This window comes from Epinephelus fuscoguttatus, linkage group LG15 (assembly GCF_011397635.1).
Source record: "Epinephelus fuscoguttatus linkage group LG15, E.fuscoguttatus.final_Chr_v1".
NCBI classification, from domain to species: domain Eukaryota; kingdom Metazoa; phylum Chordata; class Actinopteri; order Perciformes; family Serranidae; genus Epinephelus; species Epinephelus fuscoguttatus.
Window position 1 is genome coordinate 21,415,040 of NC_064766.1, and position 24,026 is coordinate 21,439,065.

General features: G+C 39.0%; 1 protein-coding gene across 2 annotated transcripts in view; it reads left to right on the top strand.

Annotated features, from left to right (window-relative positions):
- The first annotated feature begins 5,238 nt into the window (after window positions 1-5,238).
- Window positions 5,239-24,026, top strand: part of ranbp9 (RAN binding protein 9) — a 34,942-nt gene continuing 16,154 nt past the window's right edge. For both annotated transcript variants that reach the window (XM_049597571.1, XM_049597572.1), the window contains exons 1-5: window positions 5,239-5,882; window positions 10,384-10,495; window positions 15,956-16,008; window positions 18,275-18,442; window positions 22,300-22,322. In XM_049597571.1, the coding sequence (XP_049453528.1) occupies window positions 5,666-5,882; window positions 10,384-10,495; window positions 15,956-16,008; window positions 18,275-18,442; window positions 22,300-22,322 (573 nt within the window). In that variant the 5' untranslated portion in view covers window positions 5,239-5,665. The remainder of the gene's footprint in view (window positions 5,883-10,383; window positions 10,496-15,955; window positions 16,009-18,274; window positions 18,443-22,299; window positions 22,323-24,026) is intronic.

Genomic DNA, 24,026 nt, shown 5'->3' on the forward strand with positions numbered 1-24,026 from the left:
TTGCCCGACTGCCAACCAACAGTTTAGTGTGTCAGGGACTTAAAGTTTTGTGAGCCAGGGGGGTAATGTTGTGGGGCCATGGCTCCTTCCCTACCTCCTACCCCCCTACCTCTGGCTACATTTCTCAGGCCACACCAATCTTCACACTCCACCTTCATTTTGATCTTGTAATACACAACTGTTCAGTTTCTTGATGGCATGGTTGCAAAGCTATCACATTGATGAATCTGTCTACAGACAGACAGACATTCACTGTGAATTCCAATACCAATACTACCATACTATTTAGTATGCCAGAAAAAGATTCAGTATGTCCCAACACGTAGTTTGTATGCCAAAAATACCAGAATGTCCTACTGCATCAGGTCACATTGTTCAGTACACTGGCCAGCATGTTTTTCTGGCTACTCTGACCCACAATCCTCTGCACAGCAGAAGATACATCACATCGACTGAGCCACACACAGATGACAGCTCACTGACAGCTCATTTTGACAGCTGTCAGGATCAGCAATAATTGATGATAGCTCATCCAAGTGACTGATGACTACTTGAATAGTAATAATTAAAAATATGAACTGTTTAAGTGAATAAAATCGTCCAACAACAAAAGGGCATAACTTTGAAATAGCAATGACAGAGAACTGCCTATGTCATTTTACTGTCATGATTATAATACAGTAGAATCTACAATGTATGCAGCTATAATTTAAAACTTAAAACTCACATTGAAAAGTAACAGCAGCAGAGCTCTCTGGGTTGACATCTGTCTCTGGCAAGCTTGGCTAATGGTGTTTTTTTATTTAATCTCCAGGGTGAGCAAAAGGGTCAGAGTTCAAGGAACAAAGTTATGATGAAGTAGTATATCCCAGTTGTGTGCACACTCCATGCAGCAGTACATACTGTGTAAGAGAAGCTGCAATATGACCTAGAAGTAAAAAGAAAAGTATAGTAATCTATGGTAATCGCAGCTATAAACTCCTGGAAAAATACTCAAACCAGCTTCTGTGGTAGTTCCCGCTAAAACTGGTGTCACCAACCAATAAATTCTAAAACACATTGTCAGTGTAAGGCCACTGAGGCAGTTGTATGTCCAATTCTGCTGGCTCTGGTTAAAAGTCTGGCAGATCAAATGTTTCTAATAATTTAAAGAAATCTGAAATTGCTTTCAGAACTTATAACCTGGAGGAGGAGGCCATGCTCAGTTCAGTCTACACTGCAGTCTATTGCATTATTCCTCATTTCAGTTTCTCTGTGGTGATGTCGGGTCAAACCTGAACCACCAGAGGGTGCTGTGACAGCTCTCCCCTCCTCTCTAATGACACAGAAGGACTGATGACCCTGCACTGCTTCACCAGATTGTCTCCGTCCCTGTTTATGTCTCTGTCAAAGAAAACAGAAACTCCATTATGGAAAAATAATTTCAGTGACACTCCAGAAACCCAGACCTGGCGGAATCGTCTCTGCTTCGAATCAAACTCACAGATTGTTGAGCCAAATTATGATACAGAGGCTGCAGGGGTGTTTACACAAATAATTTGGAAGTCAAATTAAACCACCATGCTGTTATTATAACTCACATCAGGGTGTCTGAACTGCAAAAGTCAGGGCCAGAAAAAACCCTCTGTGGAGCACAGGGCAAGAATGAGCTGTGGACCCCTAACAACCACCCACCCCCTAACACTCTGTGCATTATGTGTATTATTTGGTGATTGATAATTACTCTGTAGTAACTCAATTAAGCACACATTTATGTAAGAAATGTGCACCATGTAAGTACAAGATAAATAATAAAAGCTCTAAAGCTAGACGTTGTGCCTCACAGTTACATAATGATGCAGGTTTATCTTGAAGATGCTACATGGAGTTTTCTTGTTTCTCACCAAAGCACATTTTGTGCATCTTTGAGGTCTAAAAAAAAAATGTTGACTGCATCTCTTTTCTCTTAAAATATATGCAAAGCAGATTATTTTTGAAAAGTGTAATGTTTACTAGCTAGCAGTCTCCCCTTTCAGGCCCTTGTTGGTGCATTGCTAGGTTTCTTTGCATGTTACGAATAAGTGTTTGTGCCTGTATCATGCATTTAAACAAAACAGGGACGCTACCTGAAAACATCGTTCCGTTGCACTACTGGTGGTCAAAAACTCCACAGGGTGCCTTTGAAGACACCATCATTTCAACTCATATTGTGCTCTTAATTGTGCATGGAGTATAACCAAAAAATTTGCATCCCTTCCTTCTTCGGATCACCCAGAACGTACGTTAATATTGGGTGTAAACAGGGCCTGTGATGTTAAAAAGACATTGGACTCCGTAGCTACCATAATGCCACCAATTTGTTCGTGGACTGTCATTCTGAGGCCTCCAGTTTGGCATTTAGGCCTTTGCCATCTTGTATTTTTTTGAAGCCAGAAGTAACCAGAGGCTGGAGCTATGGAGGTGCAATGGGTGTACCTGATTCACAGACGACCTGATTCATGTGGCGATGCCTCGCAGACAGCCTGGCGCTCAAGCAGCACTGTCTTAAGTGTCTCTGGACCTTGATAAAATGTAAACAGGTGAGTTATAAAAAAAAATCAGCCCTGTACAGTTGTCATAATTGTTGAAATTAACGACAGAGACCAAAACTGTTTAACATGTTTATTTCTGCTGTAAAGTTGGACATTTTAACATGGAGGTCTTTGGGGACTGATTCGCTTTTGGAGCCACCCTCAAGTGGCCGTTAGAGGAACTGCAGTTGGGGTTGCCACTTGTGCTCATTATGTGTTTTATTTTGTTTTTTTTTTTAATCTAAAATCTTGAACTAAAAAACAAAACAGTAGCTGCTAAATAAATGCAGTGCAGTAAAATGTAAAATAAGTGTAACATGAAATACAAATATTCCAGAGTAAATGTACTTCCTGCTACTGGTTTTGAATTCCACTTGTACTGCAGTGATATTAGGTTATCTACATGGTTTAAAGTATTTCTTCCATCACTATAATGATGCTGTTAAACTCTACCCGGCCAGTTGTCCAAGTAGAGTATAAAACAAACAGTGAGGATCTTTTCCCAGAACACTTTGTCCCCACTCTGCTTCTACAACATACGTCTTGCTGATGATAAACAGTCCTGGCCTTCTACCGTTTGTGTTTTCCAAGGGAGTCTGAATCTGAATCTGAACAAGTGCTTCCCTACAGGGACCGTAACATCATTTCAGATTCCTTCTTAGTGATGCAATGAACATTCCCACATGTTGGTGTGAGGGACTTTCACAGGCGGTGCAAGCCAACTGGAAAAAAAAACTCCCTTCAGCCTGTAGTCTACCTTATAACTCTGATCAGAGCTGTAAGAAACAAAAACATGACAAGACGAGATGGCTTACAGGACTGTTTTTATTTTTAGTTCATACACTGGCAATTATAAATAATATGCTACTGCCAACCATTTGTTGAATGATGCTGTAGTGTTCTAGATATTTGTCACTAGTAAGTTTTGCTGGGGTGTTATCCTCTCTGCGGCTACTGGATAGATAATCAACCAAGCAACTGTCCCGAGGCCATAGACCCTCAGGGGTCCTAAAGACCCTAAGGTCAGTGTGTTAATTAGTTTGGGGTCATTTAAAGGGGTAGTTCGGATTTTTTGGAATGGGGTTTTATGGAGTACTTATCAACATCAGTGTATTACCTTCAGTACATGTCAGTTGGCACGCCCCCAGTTTAGAGAAGCAGACTGCAACCTGATTTTGTCATTATGATCAGATAAGCCAAATGTTACTGTGAAACTTCAATTAGTAACCCAGGCTATTATTTGCTTAAATCACTGAAATCAACAGGCCTATATCAGGCCTTTAAGTCCTCTCACACAAAACTGTTGCTCAGTAAACATGGGAAAGTACAATTAAATTGTTTATTTAAACCAGTATGAATATTACTTTAAAAAAAGTAGGCTTCAGATAATAAATATATCAGTTATTAATAATTTATTTGATCTAGCTCCGACAGACAGCGCATCAACGGGTGGGTGGGGGGTTATGGAATTTGAGGGTTACGGCACTTGTCATAATGACACAGCACCACGTGATCCTGTTAAAACAATACTCACAACTAGAATTCATTTTTATGACAAACACTTTTGATTCTTTTGATCTGAGGACCCTTACGGACTGAAGGAATATGAATAACTTACAGGGCAATCGAGGAATGGAAACATAATTTGAGGTAGGCAACAACCCAGTTTTATACATCTGAAGAACTTCTACAAAGTATAAACTACTTGGCAACCAGAAGAGGTGTCTAATTGAGACAGGTGTTCATTTGTCAAAATGTGTAGCTACACTGGGCTAGTAAAAGAGACTGGGACTGAGTTTAATTGGGTCTAGGCTTTCAACTGAAGTTTTACAGTATTTGTAAACTAGGTGTTTTTTTAAGAATGTCCTTCCTCATCACGTTTTGAGTTTAGGCTTCTTGACCTTATACTTCATTCTGCTGAATTTAGACCTGTTGTCCTTGTTCGTGGACACTTTTTGTGCCATCTAGTGGTAGTAAGAGCACAATACACTAATCCATGTAAAAACAAGATGGCAGCCATCTCTGCCAAGTCAGTCTGCAGTTGATCCTGAAACACAAGCAGACAAAACCTGATCACATTTTATGGTTGAAACTTGTTTATTTGCAGTTAATAATGTTTTTAGTTCAATGTGGCAACAAATTTGACCAATTTTAGCAACAGCAACAAGCTAAGGCATTGTTCATTGGAAGTACTGGTTTGAAGACATTAAGATTTTATTGCTGTCTTTTTTGAGGACTTCAATATCGTTGAGAATTTTAGTTTTTTGTACTCATCAGGTCCCACTGATCCCAAATAACTAGGAGAAATTAAAAATGCATACCAAACAAATGTTCAGGTCTCAGGAGGTTAAGTAATGTAGACTGTACATAATGTTTGTGCTCCATACCATGTGATATGGGTCAAATAAATGAAATTAAATGAAAGAGTTAAGAGGTAGCATAAATGATTCAAGGAAACTTAAATAAAGGCCTGATAATATTAGTAATATTACTTCAGTATAGGTGATAAATACATAATAATAACCATGACGATGGTGACTCCCTGTAACTAAACTACTATAGATAGTTTTTGTCCAGCTTTAACACATCACTGTGTATCTGCTCTACATCCACTGTCCATTCTGTGTATTTATTCACATTCCCATAGGAAGTGAGTGGAGCAGCTCTCAGCCAATCAGATTTGCGGATAACGCTCCGACAACAAACAAAAGATCGAGGCTAGCTGAGCTCATTATACTTTGTCGATCCGTCAACGCTAACGTTACTTCTTACTTTGCTCCCAACGACGACCTGCTCCTCTGTCTTTTAACTACTTTCTTCGGTTCCTGCGCGGCAGGCAGTCTGCTTCTAGTGTCTCTATTTGTGGCTTTGTGTCAGCTAATGTCAACCTGAGCCATTTCAGCGATCGCTTCGCCTTTGCTGGCCAAGCTAAACGCGCTAGCCAGGTTAGCTACTCGACTAACCAGCTCTGGCTGCCTCTCTACGACCAGCGAAGCCAGTTAGCTTAGCCTGCTAGCTAGCTTTGCTAAACCTCCCTTTAAAACTTGACACTGACTGACACAAGTGGTTCTGGCTTGTTGCTGACAAGCCAATTTACTAAAACTCGTGTCGTAGCCATGTCTGGACAGTCGTCGGGCTGTGGGTTTCTAATGTCGGTTGTTGTCCACGGAGACTCGGCTCTGAACGAGCAGGAAAAGGAGCTCAACCAGCGACTCCGACGGCTCTATCCAGCCGTTAATGAAAATGAGACTCCGCTTCCCCGCTCCTGGAGCCCGAAGGACAAGTTTAGCTACATCGGACTCTCTCAGAACAATCTCCGTGTCCACTATAAAGGTATGACACAAAGTCACACTCAAGTTTAGCACTTTATTGCCCAGTGCTAACGTCAGGTCTGCTAACGTTAGCTTAGCTTGACGGTTAGCGGATCAAAGCCAGCTGCCGTTGTGGCTAAAAACAAAGTAGGCTAGGCTAGTGGCTTCATCAACAACAAGGCAGAGGACATCTTGCAACCCGACCAGCTGGCGAGGTGTATCCACAGCCAAAATTGACCTACTAGCTCGTTAGCGTCCCTGCTACCCTGTTAACCAGTTTGTCAGCAATATGAACTGTCACCATGAAGCTCTCACGGAGGGCAATCTGTCAGGCTATGTTTGGATATATAACTAATAGTTATAGACGTAGTATCAGCTATAAAGACAGTACATCTCAGGCTGGTTAGGCTCGATGTGAGTCACATAATCATAACGTTACCGTTTTAACGTTAGCCAAAATGGACTTGAGCTAGGCGGTGGGCTAATGTAGCATTATTAGGTAATTAAATGACAGGAAATACACAGTGTCGAATATCATGATTAGCCCAAGTTCCTCAGATGAATTGAAAGGCTTTCAGTGAAACTGATGACATGACAGGCATATGTAGTCCTTTGCTGCTGAGGGTTTGATATCAAGTGTCTATCAAGTGACATTCAGGTTGACTAGTTGCTTAGCAAAGCTATCAAAAGGGGTTTTGGTGCCGGCCTACAAGAAAAGGCTAGAGTAAAAAAAAAAAAATAGGTGTAACTGTGCTTCCTGGGTGTGTTCAACTATTCTGGGTCTGACCGGGTCTCTACGCACACTCTTCCTTGTTACAGCTAGAGTGATGTGTCTGTCTCTATACAACACATTCACCTGGATATCTTATAGCAGATATGCAGTTGTCGGGTAACTTAAGCATTCAAACAATGCAAACTTTTACATGAATCACCCCCAGGGAGCAAAAGAAGATCTGCTCTTAGAACAGGCCAACTATTTGAACACACAAGCTGAATATTTGCAAGTTAACTGGGAAGTAAAGTTTAAACTAGCTTTTGCTATGTCAAATATCCTAGTCTTTTTGGCATTCATAGGATATAGTCAGAATCATTAACAAATAATAAGTCAGACAACAAACAAAAGATCGAGGCTAGCTGAGATAAGTCAGAATCATTAACAAATAATACAGAAAATGTAATTTTTTTCTATTATTAACAGTCAGTAAACACCTTGTTGTCTAAAACCCACCAACAGGCTCTTCCATTAGTTCTTTGACAAAAACTAAATGTCACTGATGTTAAATACAAAGGTCTGCTAAAAGATTTGACTCTGCAATCATATGGACTAAAGCTGAAATGGTTGGCTCATGAACCAGAAACTGTTTGGTAACGGATTAACTCAGTGTTTAGTGTCAAAGGCCCAAAATTCACTGGTTCCAGCTAGGGATTGTGAAATTGTGGGCTGATATCAATGTTTAAAATAACAATTTGGCTGATAAACGATTCACAATACCAATATTTTGTTGTTGTTGTTATTTATTCCCCCTTTTGTGCCATGGAAACAAATAAATCTTCATTTAAAAAACAATAACTGAAGTTAGTGTACAAGCACAAATTCAATCATACGTATTCATGGAACAAACTTAACTTTAATTCACATGAAAATATTTTCTTAAAAGAACTGCTTCATGAGATTTTAAATAAATATATATATATATATATATATATATATATATATATATATATATATATATATAATTATTCCCTCTTTAATATCTGTTTATAATGCTGTAAAAACATTGATAAAAACACAAATGTGTTGATTACAACGTCACATTATCAGGGAGTTTCCTGAGTTCTTTTGTCCTGACGACATCCCAGGGTAGATCTCTGCTCATCCCAAACACTATTTTATTGTCCCTGGGGAGACAGGGTGCCATTAGTCTCAAGCCTTGCTTTTTAGCCTGCACAAAATTGACATGACACAACATTACAAATATTAAACAAATACAAATATTACCTTTGCCGATAGGCCAATGGCAGTCAACAAGGTGAATATCGGTGTTACAGACGTTCAGCCAATTAACTGGTGCATCCCTAGTTCCAGCTATGTAAAGGCAAACATTTGCTAGTTTCTAAGTATTCTGTAATAATAAAGTTAATACCTTTGGGTTTAGGAGTGTTTGTCGGGCAAAACTAGACATTTGAATTTGTCAAGTTGTGTTTCGGGAAATGACAATGAGCATTTTCCTCTATTTTCTTACATTTTATGGACCACGCAGTTGATCAAAATTTTAAGACATTACCTTGAACTTTGGGTTGATGATGAGCATTTTACACTATTTTCAGGCATTTCGTAGCTCAAATGATTGAGATAAAAAAAGATAATAAACAGATTGAAGATTAATAGAGAACAGATAATTACATTAATAATTGGCACTGAAAATAATAATGTTATAACCTTAGTTTTGTGTACAGGTTTTGTGGGGGAATACACCTGAATGGTGTATTCATGTGGCAACCATTTTGTCAGTAAAACAAATGTAAAAGGGAGGGTGAAATATTTTAGTTTAGTTTTTCCCGATTGGTTTGTTTTCCAAGTTTCAAAGGGTCCAAGGTATTCCTAAGCAATATCATCCAGATCAGTAATTAAACCTGCTGCTTGGAACAGACACTTGGTGACATTTTCAAGACCTAACAAGACTGATTAACTAGCTGTCAAAAATCTCATGAAATAAGAAATGCCTTCTCCTAGGGTTGTGCAATTTGAGGAAAATACCTGATTGTGGTGATTATGTGTTGTTTTATTTTTGGACCAGTATTCCAAGTGAGATTTTGATTTTGATCATATTTGTAGGTTAATTAAACTCCAGGCCTTTATGTGTCTGCATTGTATTTAACAAGATGTTTGTATCAAGCATAATCACAAACTTATCTAGTTCCAACATGAAAACAATCAAATAAAATGATGAGGTTGCTTGTTGTTGGGGTCCTTCCAGGCTTTTGTTTCTTCCCAAACCAGTTTCTTAAACTCCAAGTACACCAAACAGTAAACAAGCTTGTTTTCTACAGAAAAACTGACCGATTTAGCTCAGATGTAGTATGACAGTACATTTGTTTTACACTTGACATTACCCAGTATTTCCAAGTAAAATCATGACACCTTATTGTAGTAACAGAAAATAGCTGCTTAGTAACGTCTTACACTGTGAACATTTCTGATATCTGACCCCTGATGCTGTTGACAGCTCTACACTGTAGCTGCCTGAGCTAACGTTAGCTTTTACAGACTGACAGGATGAGCTGCTTCACAGCCCAAGACACATCGTGTGCTCAAGGGTATTCATAAGAATGTCATCTAGTAAAATGGCATCATATGTTCTGGGATCACAAGGCCTACTTTTACCCCCATATAAAAACAGAAGATCTATTTAAAAGAATAAATATATAATTTGTGATCCGCTGCCAAACCCTGTCTCATGTGGAAATGTGTCAAAACCATTGTAAAAAATCAGTGTATGCAGTTATTAAACACAAAAAAACACTAATATAAATTAGGGGTGTAAATCACCAGCTTCATCACGATACAATATTATATTGATTTGTTTGGATGACGATACAATGTTTGCTGATATCATAAAGTCTGTCACGATACGATTTTGATTCGATTCGATTCGATTCAGGAGCCTGCGATCGATATGACGCGATATCATATGCCCATCTAACACTATCATTTACTAGAATATGATTTGGCCATTTTATTTCTGAGCTCTGTTTGTTGTTTGAGCGGAGGCGCACTGGTGACACAGACGTGCTATGTGAATTTCAAAATAAATGTGTATCTTTAAGATGTGGATCGATGTTTTCATTTTGCATCGATAGAATTGGATCGTTAATCAATGAATCGATGTATCGATGTGGACTGATGTATTGTTACACCCCTAATATAAATTTACCTGAAAAAATTGGGACAAACACTTATTTGCCTTCAGGATGTTTTCTGTTTACACTGCAGCTTAGGTTGTAAAATGTTTTTGGTAAAGAGTTTCTGCAGAAGCTCCACGTCGCTTCTGATCCAATTTGACTTCATCTGTTCAGAGTAGTACTCTTTCAGTGAGGGGAAATAACTGGCGGGTATGGTTGACATTCCCTTATGGCTTCAAAAACACGTGAGGACAAGTGGCAAACACAAGGAACCTTTTTCAAGAAAACTTGGCTCACTTTGAAAACTGCTGGAAATGTACGCCCCTTTGTTTGATGGGGCTGACAGCTATTGACAGGGGTGGGCGGGTTTAATCCTCTCCACAGCCACTCATACTAAAAATCTACATACAGTCCTGCCCTGTGCTTTGAATTAAAGCAGATCAAAATGTATGATTAAAGACATGATTAAAATTGGTGATCATCAGCTTAAGTCGCAGCAGAAAGCTTCTGTCTGTCTTCCTACTCATTCCTATCCCTTTAAAATTATAGAATGATCCAGTATACATTTGTCATGACCACATCATGTTGCTCTTGTGTCTGTGTTTTACCCTCACCTGAAGGTCATGGCAAAACCCCAAAAGATGCAGCGTCTGTACGGGCAACCCACCCCATCCCAGCAGCCTGCGGGGTCTACTACTTCGAGGTGAAGATCATCAGCAAAGGCCGAGATGGGTAAGGACACAGAACAAAGCAAAACATTTCAACAGTTTTTGCCACGTTAGCAACTTGGCTTGAGAGATGTCAGTGTTTGTCAAAGTTAAACATCCTGACAACTATTAAATTGTTATGAAATCTGGATGAGTCCCAATGGCTTTGTTACACCGCTGTCTTCATAACTCCCACCAGCAGGGCATAATTGAACGTGTCTAACACTTAATTTCATAACTGAATTCCTGCCAATACATAGTGTTAGCATGCTAGATGTTAGCATCTTAACGTACTAAATGTTTATGTAAACTTGTCATGAACTGAATATTCTGCAACAGTTAGCACGGAAGCTGTAACGTAAGTTAAAAGGACACGTCATTTCTGTTTTTATATTGATGTGTTCTTTTTTTAATTATTTTATTGGTACTTACACTTTGGTTCTGAGATAAAGAACACTTCATTCAGTCATGTTTTATGTTTCAAATAACAACTCAACTTGAACCTAAGACGTTACATGCAAACTGGTAGCACAGTAACATACACACTGTAGGCAATATTGGCATGCTTACCTGTTAGCGTGCTTAAGCTGAAATGATAGATGTTAACATTTTTGCATGCTAATTTTAGCACTCAGCCGGTAGTACAACTGAGGTGTAAACCAATGAACATCGAGCCACATCTGCAGCCACGCTAACAGCCTTGTGAGGTTGTAATGTTTAACTGGAAAATGCAGGGACAGTTTAATATTTTTTTCTCCTGGTGTTTGATAAACACGAGCCCCATGGGGCCATTAGTGACATTATTGACTCTAAATATTGTTAAACCTATAAATGGCTGACAATCTTAAGTATCATAATTAATGGACTGCATGATATGCAGGACAATATACAAGAGGAAGAGTTGCAATGAAAGTCCAAACAATCTGAGTCTAATGTGGATTTACATGCAAAATCTCATTGTAGCTGCTTGTTACTGAAGAAATAAACCTCCATCAGACATATTGTAGTGTAAAAGTTGTTATGAATTTGGTCTTAATTGATTAATTGGGTGGAGGCAGTTCACAGTTTGTCTCCTGCATGAAGCCCTGATTCTTTTAATCTTACAGCACATTAGTAGTCATCTAAAGAAAAGATGATAGCCAACAGAAATTACAATCCTGTTCTCTTTCTCTTCATATCTGAGATTATTATAAAATGTCTGTGGGCATGCTGTCATGTTGTTGTCGGTATTTATTCTAAGGCCACGTCTACATGCAAGCAGATATTTTTGAAAACTGATATATTTTTCTCTACAATAAAGAAAAACTGTCCACATGACCTTCCTTTTACTAAAGTCTCTGTCCACACTAGAATGCAAAAATGAGCAAGATGTCAAATACCAGAAAGAAATGATCCAATACCTTTGTTTCTGGTGTACTTAAAACCGCACACACTGAGGTGGACCAAATAATATTGGGCGCAGCAGACACCTCCGTTAATCCATACAAAGGTGCAGCAATACAGAGTTAAGATGTGAAGTAGTCATGAGACAGAGCAGTGCTTCTGCTAGTCCACTATCGTTGTTGTTTTGTACAAAGCAACAATGGGCATGTGCACATTACGGTGACGTCATCGTTTCCCAGATGCTCGGTTTCACATGTTCACACTGATCAGAGTCCTACATGGGGTTACATCTGTGGACAACTGGCTAGTGATCTGCTAAATAGGTGATTTGCTGGTGGTATTTTCTCTTAATTTTGTTACCATGTTACGTTCTTGGTTTAAAAAAAAAAAAAAAAAAAAAAGAATGTGTGTGTCAGATCACAGGTGTTGGAAGATTAAAATAAAATGAGAAGATTAATAATATGATTAAATGTTTTAACGTTTGAATCCTCTGACTGCTGACTGAGTTTGTTGGCTCTGTTTCCTGTGTCAGCTCAATGATGAGAGCCACTTCAATCAGGTTCATTACTAACAGGCACGTTAACTGTGAAGATGTGCGGGTCAGTGTGGTGAGAATAAGCAACAAATATTCATTTAAATTGTATTTCCTGAATCACCTTTGTTGTGCAATATATTATCTTAGTTTCACATGTATGAGATATCCAGAAATTACCACTTTAATATGCTGTCTAACCAGTGGCGTAGTGGTATTTCAGGTTTGTGTGCTAGTAGGTAGATGTGTACGTTACAGAGGAGGAAGTGAGTATACTCTCCTATATATTACCATGACTTTTTGAACAGTAGGTGGTTATACTGTAAATGACAAGAAAGGAGGTGGTTATAGACCATATGCCTGCGTAAATCCTCCACTACACCACTGTGCCTAAGAGAATTATTTGAAAAGGGCATGGTTATTATAGGATTTGTGGTTTGGGGTCAGGTCATGGATCTTGTGTCCGCAGGTCAGGTCAGGTTGCGGAACTAATTGGGCATATATGAGTGTGGCAGGGCGGCTGCGGTATTGCACGGTTTGGGAGTGAGTCTTGAAAATCAGACTCATGCAGGACTCTGACATGGATACAAAGGAACCAGAGTTTTGAAAAATCTGTAGCGTAAAATGCTTTTTCAAAAATGTGTGTTTATCGAACAAAAATTCCATTTGCATGTGAATGAGAGGCCAAATTCTAAAGGAAAATATCAGTTTTCAAAAAATATGTGTATACCTGTAGACAGGACCTATAATGCAAGCAAATCCTTATTTAATATTTTTATTTATTATCTTATTTGAGTTCATATTTAGTCACATGGAGCACTCCTATTTGAATCTTGATTTAAGTAATGCTTTGCTAACCCCAAACTGTAAATCATTACGATGAAGTCAGTAGTCCCATTTATTCAATACATGCCCTGTATAGCAAAGAAACTATTTAGAAATTCATATTAGGAGGCTGCGTAACACAAAACAGTCTAACGAAGTGAAGGAATGATAAAAATCCTTGCAAGACTAGCGGGCAATTTGTAATCCTAAATTAAGGCTCCAGTTGTCCCAAGGACCTCATCTTCCAGTGTAGCAACCACAAGTCATGTGACTTCACTGGTTGTTTTCAACCAGTTGACCCTCCTTGACTCAAGATGTTTGAATACTGTGATAAACAAACAAACAAAAGAATATCAACATTTCATTGGATTCTATCATGGTGTACTGTGCATGTAATGTTTAGAAAACAGGAAGCACCTGATTCAAAAGTTAAATTAAATATTTAAACATTTTTACCCACATCAACTGTTGGGCTTTGTCAGTTGGTTGGTCAGTCCAATACTTGAGCCAGAGAGGAAGTAAATGTCTGTACAACTATTAGATGGATTTTCTTATGAAATTGTACACACAAACATTCAGGGTCACAAGAGGATGAATGCTAATCACTGTGGGGATCATTTGACTTTTCATTTAGCACCTGTAGCAGGTCAAAATTTCAAAATCTAAATATTGCCCAATTTCTTTCAGCGTGACCTTCTGTTTCTTGGGTCCTAAATAGAGGTGCTGTGTGTGATATACAATAGGGGTGGGAATCTCTTGGCACCTCACGATTCGATTCAATTCCAATTCCAAGGGCAATGATTTCAATTATAAAACGATCCTCGATTCTAAAACAAGCCAATAAGAAAATTTACACTAGATATTGAAAAACATTATTGTAATAAAGCTGGGAATACATATCCAGTGCATGCAAACTGTATTACTTACTGTGGTTGAGATGACTACACTCCACCAGTCTCCTCCGGTCCATCCTCCTCATCCACAAATCTCAACGGGACTCTCCTGTCCCTCGTCAACCTCCTTGACATTTTTCCTTTAGTATTTACAAAACTAAAACTGACTATAACTATCTATGAACTACAAAAAATGACAATGGCAAAACTACGAACTATGGTAAAAACACGATGAAAACACGGCAAAAAACACAGTATAAAAAACTCAAAAGCTCTCAAAAAACCACAAATACTATTATGTACAATACTAAATATTATTTACAAAAAAAACGCCACCCAAACTCACCAAAACTCCACTAAAACACTGCTAAATCACTCCCAACTTGCTCTCTCCTCGCCAGCTGTCACTGTCCTCCTGCTGTACTCACTTCCTTCCCCTCCTCCACAGGTAATGATGTCAGTACCGTATACCACTAAAAAGCTCCACTTCTCAGCTGGAATTACGTTGATAGCATGAATGGTTTTGGAGTTACGTTAATTTGAAAAACAAATATAAATATAAAATTAAAATCGATTTGTGAGTTTTCCACATTGATGCTCGCATTGTTCAAGATAGAATCTCAGTGCATCTAAAAATTGATTTTTTTTCCCCCACCCCTAACTTAAAAGTAGGTGGGGAAAAAACGTATATATTGATATCGGTACTGGTTATTGGTCAGATTAGTTGTTATACATCGGCATGCTGGATATCAGCAAAAAATCCCTAATAAAAAATTGATACCTGGCATCCATGTATCAATGCAGTATTGCCAATTGTCAATTTTTTTTTTTTCTTCCACCCCTTGTGACAACGTGCATCTGTCCTTCTGGGCCACTACGTTCATAAACAAAGCTAACACATGCTAACTTTGGCATGTTAAATAATCAGGGTGGGATTCACCAGACGATCCCAGATACGATATCATGATACTTAAATCACGATACAATAGTGTTGCGGTTATAGATATGTTGTGATATACTGAGTATTGCGATAAAATATGTTGTCATTTATTAGCTTTTTTCATCTGTAAATTATGTACCCAACTTTATCAACATGTGTTTTATCTAATAAGATTAAGTTCTCAGTGTGCTCATACGGTTCAATTCAATGTATTTATTGTCTCTATACACAGCAGCATACAGTGAACAAAATGTCGTTACTCATAAATCCAGGTACAGTAAACAACATATAACAAACAAGACATTCAACATGGACATCACAACTTTAAATGCAATAAAGTGCATTGTGATTCTCATAAAGATAAAAATCTGTAAGTGCAGAGGAACAATTATTGCATAGTCATAATCTAATAAAACAGCAACCTGATGATTTGGATCTTGATTTCGCTTCAGCCATTTTTTTGCAGCAACAAAATGTCTCTAGTGGGCTGAAAAAGCAACTGATTGTATTATTCTATTAGCCTACCTAAAGTTTACTTTGTATTTGTATTATTAATAATTTATATAATTAAAAAGAATCAATACTTGGCACTGTGTGACGATACGATATTGCCACACAAAAATATTGTGAAACTATGGTGTAGCGGTTGTTCCCTCACCCCTACTAAATGAATAACAGTTGATAAATTGCAGGTTGACATACTAACTGTTAACACTACTTGGGAAAGTTCTTCCTGTTTTCATCCATTCAACATTTGTTTTTCTTTGGATGTGAACTGAGTATTACATCCTCACAGGCTGTTAGTGTCGCTGTAGGCAATTACAGAAGATGTTAAGGAGTTTATCAGAAAAGCATGATTGGTGTGTTTTGTTTTTACACACCCAAATAAACTCTCAACCGTCTGTCCCACAGGTACATGGGCATCGGCCTCTCAGCTCAGGGTGTAAACATGAACAGACTCCCTGGTAAGATGACGCATTGTCTGTTTTCTTTCAGTGTTCATTCTTCTGCCTTTGGGTGTGGTGAGATGAATTTGTCTGTTAGCGTGTCACAGTCTGTTTCTCTGGTGTATTATACCAGAGATCTTTTTAACTGTATTTGTGTGGGTGTCATCTCGTCTGTGAACTTATTGTCTGGCAGAGATTGGCCTTTGATATACTGGGTGTAGGTGTGACTGTGAGTGAGAGACTACTCATTTCATTGAGTTATTATGTGTCACTTATCTAATTGCATGTGCACATTTTCTTATTGTCTGAGACGCTGAAAAAATTTCTTCATACATGTGAGATGCCTGGAGAGGTCAGGGACATGAATGTGGTGGTTCCATTCAGTGAAGGTGATCCCTCACCTACCCCATGCATGTAGATAAATTCTCTCTATGGATTCATGAATTTTGATATATAGTGTAAATTTCCAATGCAGGTCAATTGCTGTATTCAACAGAATTTTCCTGATACATTCACCCAAGTTAAAATTTGACAGCCTTCTGCACCTCTGGGAATTGTGCACAATGCATAAAACTGAGATGGCAGACCAACTATTTTGTATATAGAAGGGATATCTTTAAGCTTGATAAGAGTAAAGCAGCTCACATTTTTCTGCTGTTCTCAAAGTACATGGTGGATACAAATGTCTAATCAACAAATTGGGATGTGGTTGAGAGTGTGGAAGGTAGAGAAAATTTGACGAAATGGTTACAAAAAAATGTCAATCAGTGTTTCCGAAAGCCCAAGATGACGTCCTCAAATGTCTTGTTTAGTTCACAACCCAAAAATAAGATAAGGTAAGGTTATTACCCAATATAACAATTACTAATTGATTGAGCCCTTTAGCAGAAAGTGTTCATATATGTTAGTGTCATTGTTCGATAGCGCACGGCACGTATCATTTGTTCTTTCAACATCAGGTTGTGCTGTTAATGTGCTGTCCGTTCTGTGGGTTGTCCAGTTTCCCTTTTTTAATGACGAACGCGGACTACCACCACCTGCTTCTGTGGAGAGTTATTTCCTCTCTTGCAGGTGCAGAACGTACATGCTAGCCTGCTGTTGGCTGTAGTCTTTGCAGTGTCTTCAAATACAACTTTTGGGTGGAGACACAGGGGATGTGAGGCGACACATCCATTGGCCTTTGTCCCCACTAATTCTTTGATGTTGGTTTGGTGTGTCTGGGTGTTTACAGATGAAGCTACAGCCAGCAGCTGGCTAACTTGGCTTAGCATAAAGACTGGAAACAGGAAAAAACTACTAGCCTTGCTCTGTGTGAACGTAAAAATATTTGCCCAAGTTCACTAATTAACATGTTATATCTCGCCTGTTCAATCTGCAAATCATATAGGTTTTGGTCTCAAAAATCAGTCAGGTTTTAGTTATTTTGATGAGGGCATATTATAGCACTTTAATTAAATAAATGTGGTCTAAGTCGCCTCAAGAATGCAAAAAAGATCACAAAGACAATCTTCTACCACATAATGAAAGACAGTGTGCATAGATTTAACACCACTGGCACAGTTTCAAAACTGCTGTCAACCACTTGTCAGTATGTAAAAGATTTCTGCTGTGGCTGCTTGTTCTCTTTGCCATGACATAGTACCATTTAAAACAGCATTGGTAGATGTGAGCTCTGCACTCCACAGAGGTTATCAGGCAGAACAGGAGCACCGATACCCCTTCGCCAGTCTAAGAGCGGGACCCGCCCAGAAGCTCCAGTCCCTTCGTGTAAAGATAACAGGAGGCCCCAAGCAAACTGCAGAGTCCCAGCTGATGAAGACATGTTAATGAAAACTCACTAATTGTGAGGAACTGATGCCAAACGGGTCAGAGTTGATTGCTCTCCTCTGGTGATGACTGTGGCAGTTACAGGATTAACTTAGCAGCTCCGCAGTAACTCAAGGGTCCTACCTAGCCTGGAGGCCATCCACGCTGCAGCAGAGGCTGCTTCTTTCTCCCCTCTCCCCGAGGAGTGAAACACATCACAATATTAAAAAACGTGTCCTGATTATGAGAGCATCTCCAGCGTTGAGGAAAAACTGAATGAGCCATGTCCTTCTGCAGTCACGGTGAAAACAACAGCAGGCTGTCCCCGTGATTGAGAAGACTGAAGTCCTGGGTTCAGTTCCCATACCTTGAACCTGGGTTTAGTTTCAATGTAGTCTCAGACTGAACCATCTGTTGTGTTTTTACACCTTTTCCCTGCCTGCACAGCGCTCTCATTCTTACACCTCACATCCCTCAGGTTGGGACAAGCACTCATACGGTTACCATGGAGATGACGGCCACTCCTTCTGCTCGTCTGGCACCGGGCAACCCTACGGACCCACGTTTACAACAGGCGATGTGATTGGCTGCTGCGTTAACCTCATCAACAACACCTGCTTCTACACAAAGAACGGCCACAGCCTAGGTAAGGAGCACAGACACCAAAGACGATTACAGAACAATGCTTTTATTGTATTGTATGGGTCCTTAGGCAAGTTTCACTTTCAGTTCAGTTTTAAATAGTAACATTTTAGCAAAAATGAGTTGTTTTAGAGTTTGTAAATGGATGTCTTGATACAGCTTACTGTTGTTAAACATGGTCCCCAATCAGTACGCAAATCAATATGTACGCTTTGTTTTTAGCAATCATATATACTTGGTAGGACTTCTCTGATCCAGTGTTTTCTTCCCTCCCGATGCTTGGCCATTGTTCTGTTAGCTCTTTGGTTGCTTTAACTCCAGGATTAGGCTGTGAAAAATAATCTGCTTGAATAGTAATCTAAACTTCAAAAATAACAATTTCATTTAGTTTTCATCACCAAAGTGAATGATATACAGAGATATAGGCTTATTGTATATTTAAAAAAGTTTTTTTTACACCCCTTAAAATGAAAAAGGCCTCATAACCCCTCAGAAAGCTTTGGTGACCCTTAGGTCCATTCACACTGGCGCTATTTGTTCCACTTTAAACAAACCCTGGTCTGCTTCTATGGATAGTTCGGTTCATTTGGAGTGGTGTGAATGCTCATTCAAACTCTGGTGCGGACCAAATGAGCAAACCCTGGTCCACTTGAAAACTGGGGGTCTCGGTTCACTTGCAAGTGACCTAGAGCACACTGCATTTTGGTGCTTGGTGTTTTTGTGGTGATCAAGCCAAATGAAGGGGATGGATTTCCGTTTTCGGTCCTGGCCAATCGATGAGCTGGGTTTTCTTCTTCCTTGTGCTTTTTTTCTTCCTGGTCAGTGCTCGTTTCGGGCCATACCGCCCCCTAACGAGCAGCTGTTGTAACTGCATGATTTTGTCCAGGCAGTTTGGTCCGCTTTAAAAAGTGCAGTGTGAAAGTGAACCAAACCAAATGAAGGTGTGAAATTTTTCGGCATTCCCCGCCCAATCGTACCAAGACCCCTGGAGTATCCTGGTGTGAATGCGCCCTTGGTGAGGGTCGGGACCCCCAGATTGGGAACCAGTGCTTTAACCTGTGGGAAGTATTGTCAGTAAACAATAAAACTGTATTGGTATCTACTACTTGGTACTGAAAACCTCTGTGTACCTGAATGTGTGACATGTGCATCAGATGACAGTAGAACTTGAAAAAAATCTTAAAAAGGGGAGGTTATTTGGAGATTATTGCTACAAGTAATGGAATATAAATAACTTTTTTAAACTGGAGGTTAATTTAATTTACCTGCTACAGCATGTGTATCTACTTTCATGATAGCTATTTTTGCATTCATTTGTCAGAAGACCATTAGTACTGCACACACTGAGATTAGGAAATTGCTTCCATACAGTTAATTACATTTGCATAAAACAGAAACATCAGTGTTGTATCACAGGCAGAGCAGATGCACAAGACTTTGAACAACAACCCACATCAGCTTCCCCGCTAAAGTGTCTTTCTTATCTAACAAGAATAACAAACATGAACAGGTGTCTCGTCCTGCACCTTGTTGGACGACCCACCAAACAAACATTCACTGGGGAGAAGTGTACTGCTAACGTCAGCTCACAGGCTAGTTAGCTAATTAGCTGCAGCACATTAAACAGAAAGTAGACCTATCTGCAAATGTCACTTTGGTTTTCTTAGATGCTGCTGTGGTCCTTTATTCTTTAACATCACTGCTAACAACACTGTTTGCCTGTGGCTCTGAGATACAGTGCAAGTTTTCTTAAATTTTTCTTTCACTCCCAGCCGACACTCGGCTGTCAGTTAAACACAGGCGCTTACACTTCCCTGCAGCATATATCCAAATATGTTTTTGTTGTCTTCCTTCTTAATAATAAAATAATTTACAATACATTTTAAACATGTTGACATTATTTTTGAGTCCAAAAAGGGACGACTAAGTGTGATTTCCATTGGAGTTTAAATATGTTGTGCTTTTCAGGCTGCCTCAAAAGGTGCCCCACTTAAGGCAGCAGAGCATAACTTCCAGACGAAAAAGGGATTCAGGTACCCTCATTAACAAGAAATCAGGTTATTGGGAGAAATACAGTCAGAACAGGAAATCAGAGAATTGTGTATGTGCACTGAAGTCACCTGGCTACTAGTTAACCCATATTTACATGGAGCTGGCCGCTCATCACATCTCCTCCTCACTGCCTACAATGCTGACCGCAAACTGAAGTTCAGTGAGAATGTCCCAGGTTTTTACTTACTGTTCAAGTGTATTTCAAAATAGCCTGCTGAAACAGATGTATTTTGACTCAAAATGTAACTTTGGTATCTTTCAACCTGGACACTTTTTTGGCATGTTTTTGGAATGGTCTAGTATTGAGCGAGAGCGCATGAAATTGAGTGCTGTCAATTCGTCCGCTGAAAGTGCTCGTTTTTGTCACTGACAGGCTCAGGTTGTTACTCTGTCTGACAGCATTATGGAAAAGATCCCCACAGAGGTCATCTGCTTTATTAAAAAGTGGATCCTTCTCATTTAACCAGAATTGACCCCTAAATAGCTACCATGAAACCAACCAGACTCCATTTAGATAAACAGTAATTTTATCGTTGTAAAACACACTTCATTCAAAGTCTATGGAAAGAAAATAATACGCACAGAAGCCATCTTGAGTTGTCCTCTGCTGTTCCAACAATCACCAACTCAGATTTGGATTACGTTAACCCTCAATTCAGCCAGTTAGATGTGAAAGAATATGCTGGCTCTATCATGATGAAATAACTGTTTATTTAAATGGAATCTGGTGTGTTTGGTCATTGCAATTTTGGGTCGGTTTCTAGTTAAACAAAAGGCTCTTTAAAGGTATACTGTGCAGGACTGTCAGTTGCTTGTAAACGTGCTCGCCAGCTAAACTTTAAGTAAAAGTCAACCCCAGATTCACTCGTTTTTGCGTTTTGCCTCGCTATATTTACTTCTTCCTTTTTTTTTTTTTTTTTTGGTGTTGTGTCTCTTGGATGCCTGCCATTTACAGTCTGGCACCTGGACACGACATTTTATTTTATTGGTATAAAGCCCCAACCTCACCTGAGCACTGTGGGGGTGCACACCCATAAATGTCCAGAACACAGAAAATGAGAAGAAATTCCAGACAGAGTGCAGAGTCTCTGCAGATAAATACACAGGTACACACACTGAGAGTGAGTCATGGGTGATGATTGAGAGGGATTACTTTGTGAGTCTATATACTGTTTTTTAGAAAAATAGGTCCATCTCTGTAGGGGTTCTTCCCATAATTTTGTCAGACACTTGAAGTAACAATCGGAGCCCATCAGCTGCAAAAACAAGCACTTTTAGTGGACGTACATTAATGTGCATACCTGCCACTACTGTCTGCAGCAGACTCACTCAACATTGGACCAGTTTCAAACATTTTTGTTCCTATTTGTCACTTAGACACAAAAACATAGGAAAATAGAGTCCAGGTTAAAATACCAAAGTTACCCATTAACTTGTCAGTTTTAGTCTGACATTAGATTACTTTGAATACGAAGGCACACTGCATAGTCTCGCCATCTTTTCTTTTGTTCTCTGTACAACGTCTATCTTTAACATTCTACCTGCTGTTACTGCAACACTCTGCCTGTGTAATTAAGACATCAGGGCTCTCCTGTTAAATAATGTCTCTGTCGTTTACATGACATTTAAGACACCAGGTTACTGCAGAAAGATGATAGTAACCAGATTACCTCAGCACGTGTTAACACACTATCTGTGGCCTCCTGATGTGTGTGTGTGAGTGTGAGTGTGTGTGTGTGTGTGCGCGTGTGTGTAGAAATAGAAAGACATCCTCTCCTTCACACTGACATTGTCTCTCTTCATCTGCAGGTATTGCCTTCACAGACCTACCAGTAAGTACCCACATTTTGTTCACTCCTGTGTTGTAAATTCATCCTTCTAGTTTCCATCATTAATCAGGACTGTAGGACATGAGGCTATTAATAGAAATGAAATGTTTGATTTCCTGCAGATTGTCTATTGAAGTTGAAATATTTATGCTGTGTAAAATGTATCGGACTCTGGAAAAGAGGGGGGAGAAAAAGGCCTGGACACATTTCACATTCTGACATTGTGAAGTATTATTGTAGTAAAGTTCAGCTTGCAGTGACGTGAAGTTTGGTCAAACACTGTTCATGAAGAACTTCAGGAATAGAGATAGTTGCACAGTCTGTGTCTTGAAGCGTTTTTTTTATATCGCTTCTGTAGAAGTTGTAGTGTCAGTGTCTTTGGCTCCAGTCATAAACAGGCAGGTTTTATCAGAGGTTATCTTTATTTTCATTTTTAAATTGGTGTTTTAATCCAAATTATGGTGTCACTAAATTCAGCTCAAACCTTTTTATACGTAGGAAATTAAACGTGTGGTTTTGGAGTAGGGCTGGGCGATATGGCCCAAAAACAATATCACGATATTTCAGGGTATTTCAGCAATAATGATATTCTTGACGATATGACAAGTAAGCAAGAAATATATTTCTTATTAATTTAAGAAAATAGTTTGCCTTCAAATATTTAGTAAAAACTAAATGAAAATGATCTCTCATTTCTTTAGTTTGTGAACAACAACAGTAACTCAGAGTGAGATTCAGATTCTGTATACAATATTAATAGTTCAACAAAATAAAATCTACCACAAATTGCGCATTTAAACAGCCCCCAAATTAAAAAATGTCCCCTGGGATCTATATATATATATATATATATATATATATATATATATATATATATATATATATATCTATATATATATATATAAATGAACAGGCAATTTCCTTCTTTAAGTAAAATCCTAAATGATGGAGTTGTTTTTTTTCCCCACCTGGACCTTTATGCTCTGCCATTTCTCCTCTAATCATCACGCTGTAACCTGTGACAGGCTGTTATGATACTACAACTATCACACAGTCACATATATAGTAGTTAGTATATAGTGTGTATAGTTAGTATATAGTAGTAGTAGTTTTTTGTTGAGCCATGAGCGTCACATAGGTTTACATCACCAAAGGTTTATGACAAAATCACTTGACGACACCGACTCCCGTGTGCGCACAGCGAGAGAGGAGAGGGAGAGATGCTGTGCTGCTGCCAGAGGAGCCGCTGAATGAGTTCCCTCTGAGCAGTAAGACACTAAAAGAGTCTGAGAAGTCCGGGGCTGTTCATAAAACATTCAGGACGCCACAGTTTATTCCACACTACTGAAGTTGCTCCTCTTTCTGGAACCACCACGGAGTCAGTAATAATTTCGCTTTCAGCCATGCCTGTTGTTGCCGTGGGTAACAGTAAGTCGAAATATCATGAGTGTCGCAATATGAATTGTTTGTATCATATCAAAAATTATACTGGTATTACTGTGAACGAGATGGTTATTTTGAAGTTGGTACTGTCATAGACCAGACACAGTATATTCTTTTATATACAGTTCCTGGAGTGCTATAGATTCATTTTTAACCACCAAGTTATAAATTTATTACATCAATAAAACATGTAATTCTGATAAGCTGGGAAGTTTTGAAGGTCTAGAAAAGTGGTTCCCAACTGGTCCAGCTACAGGGTCCAGA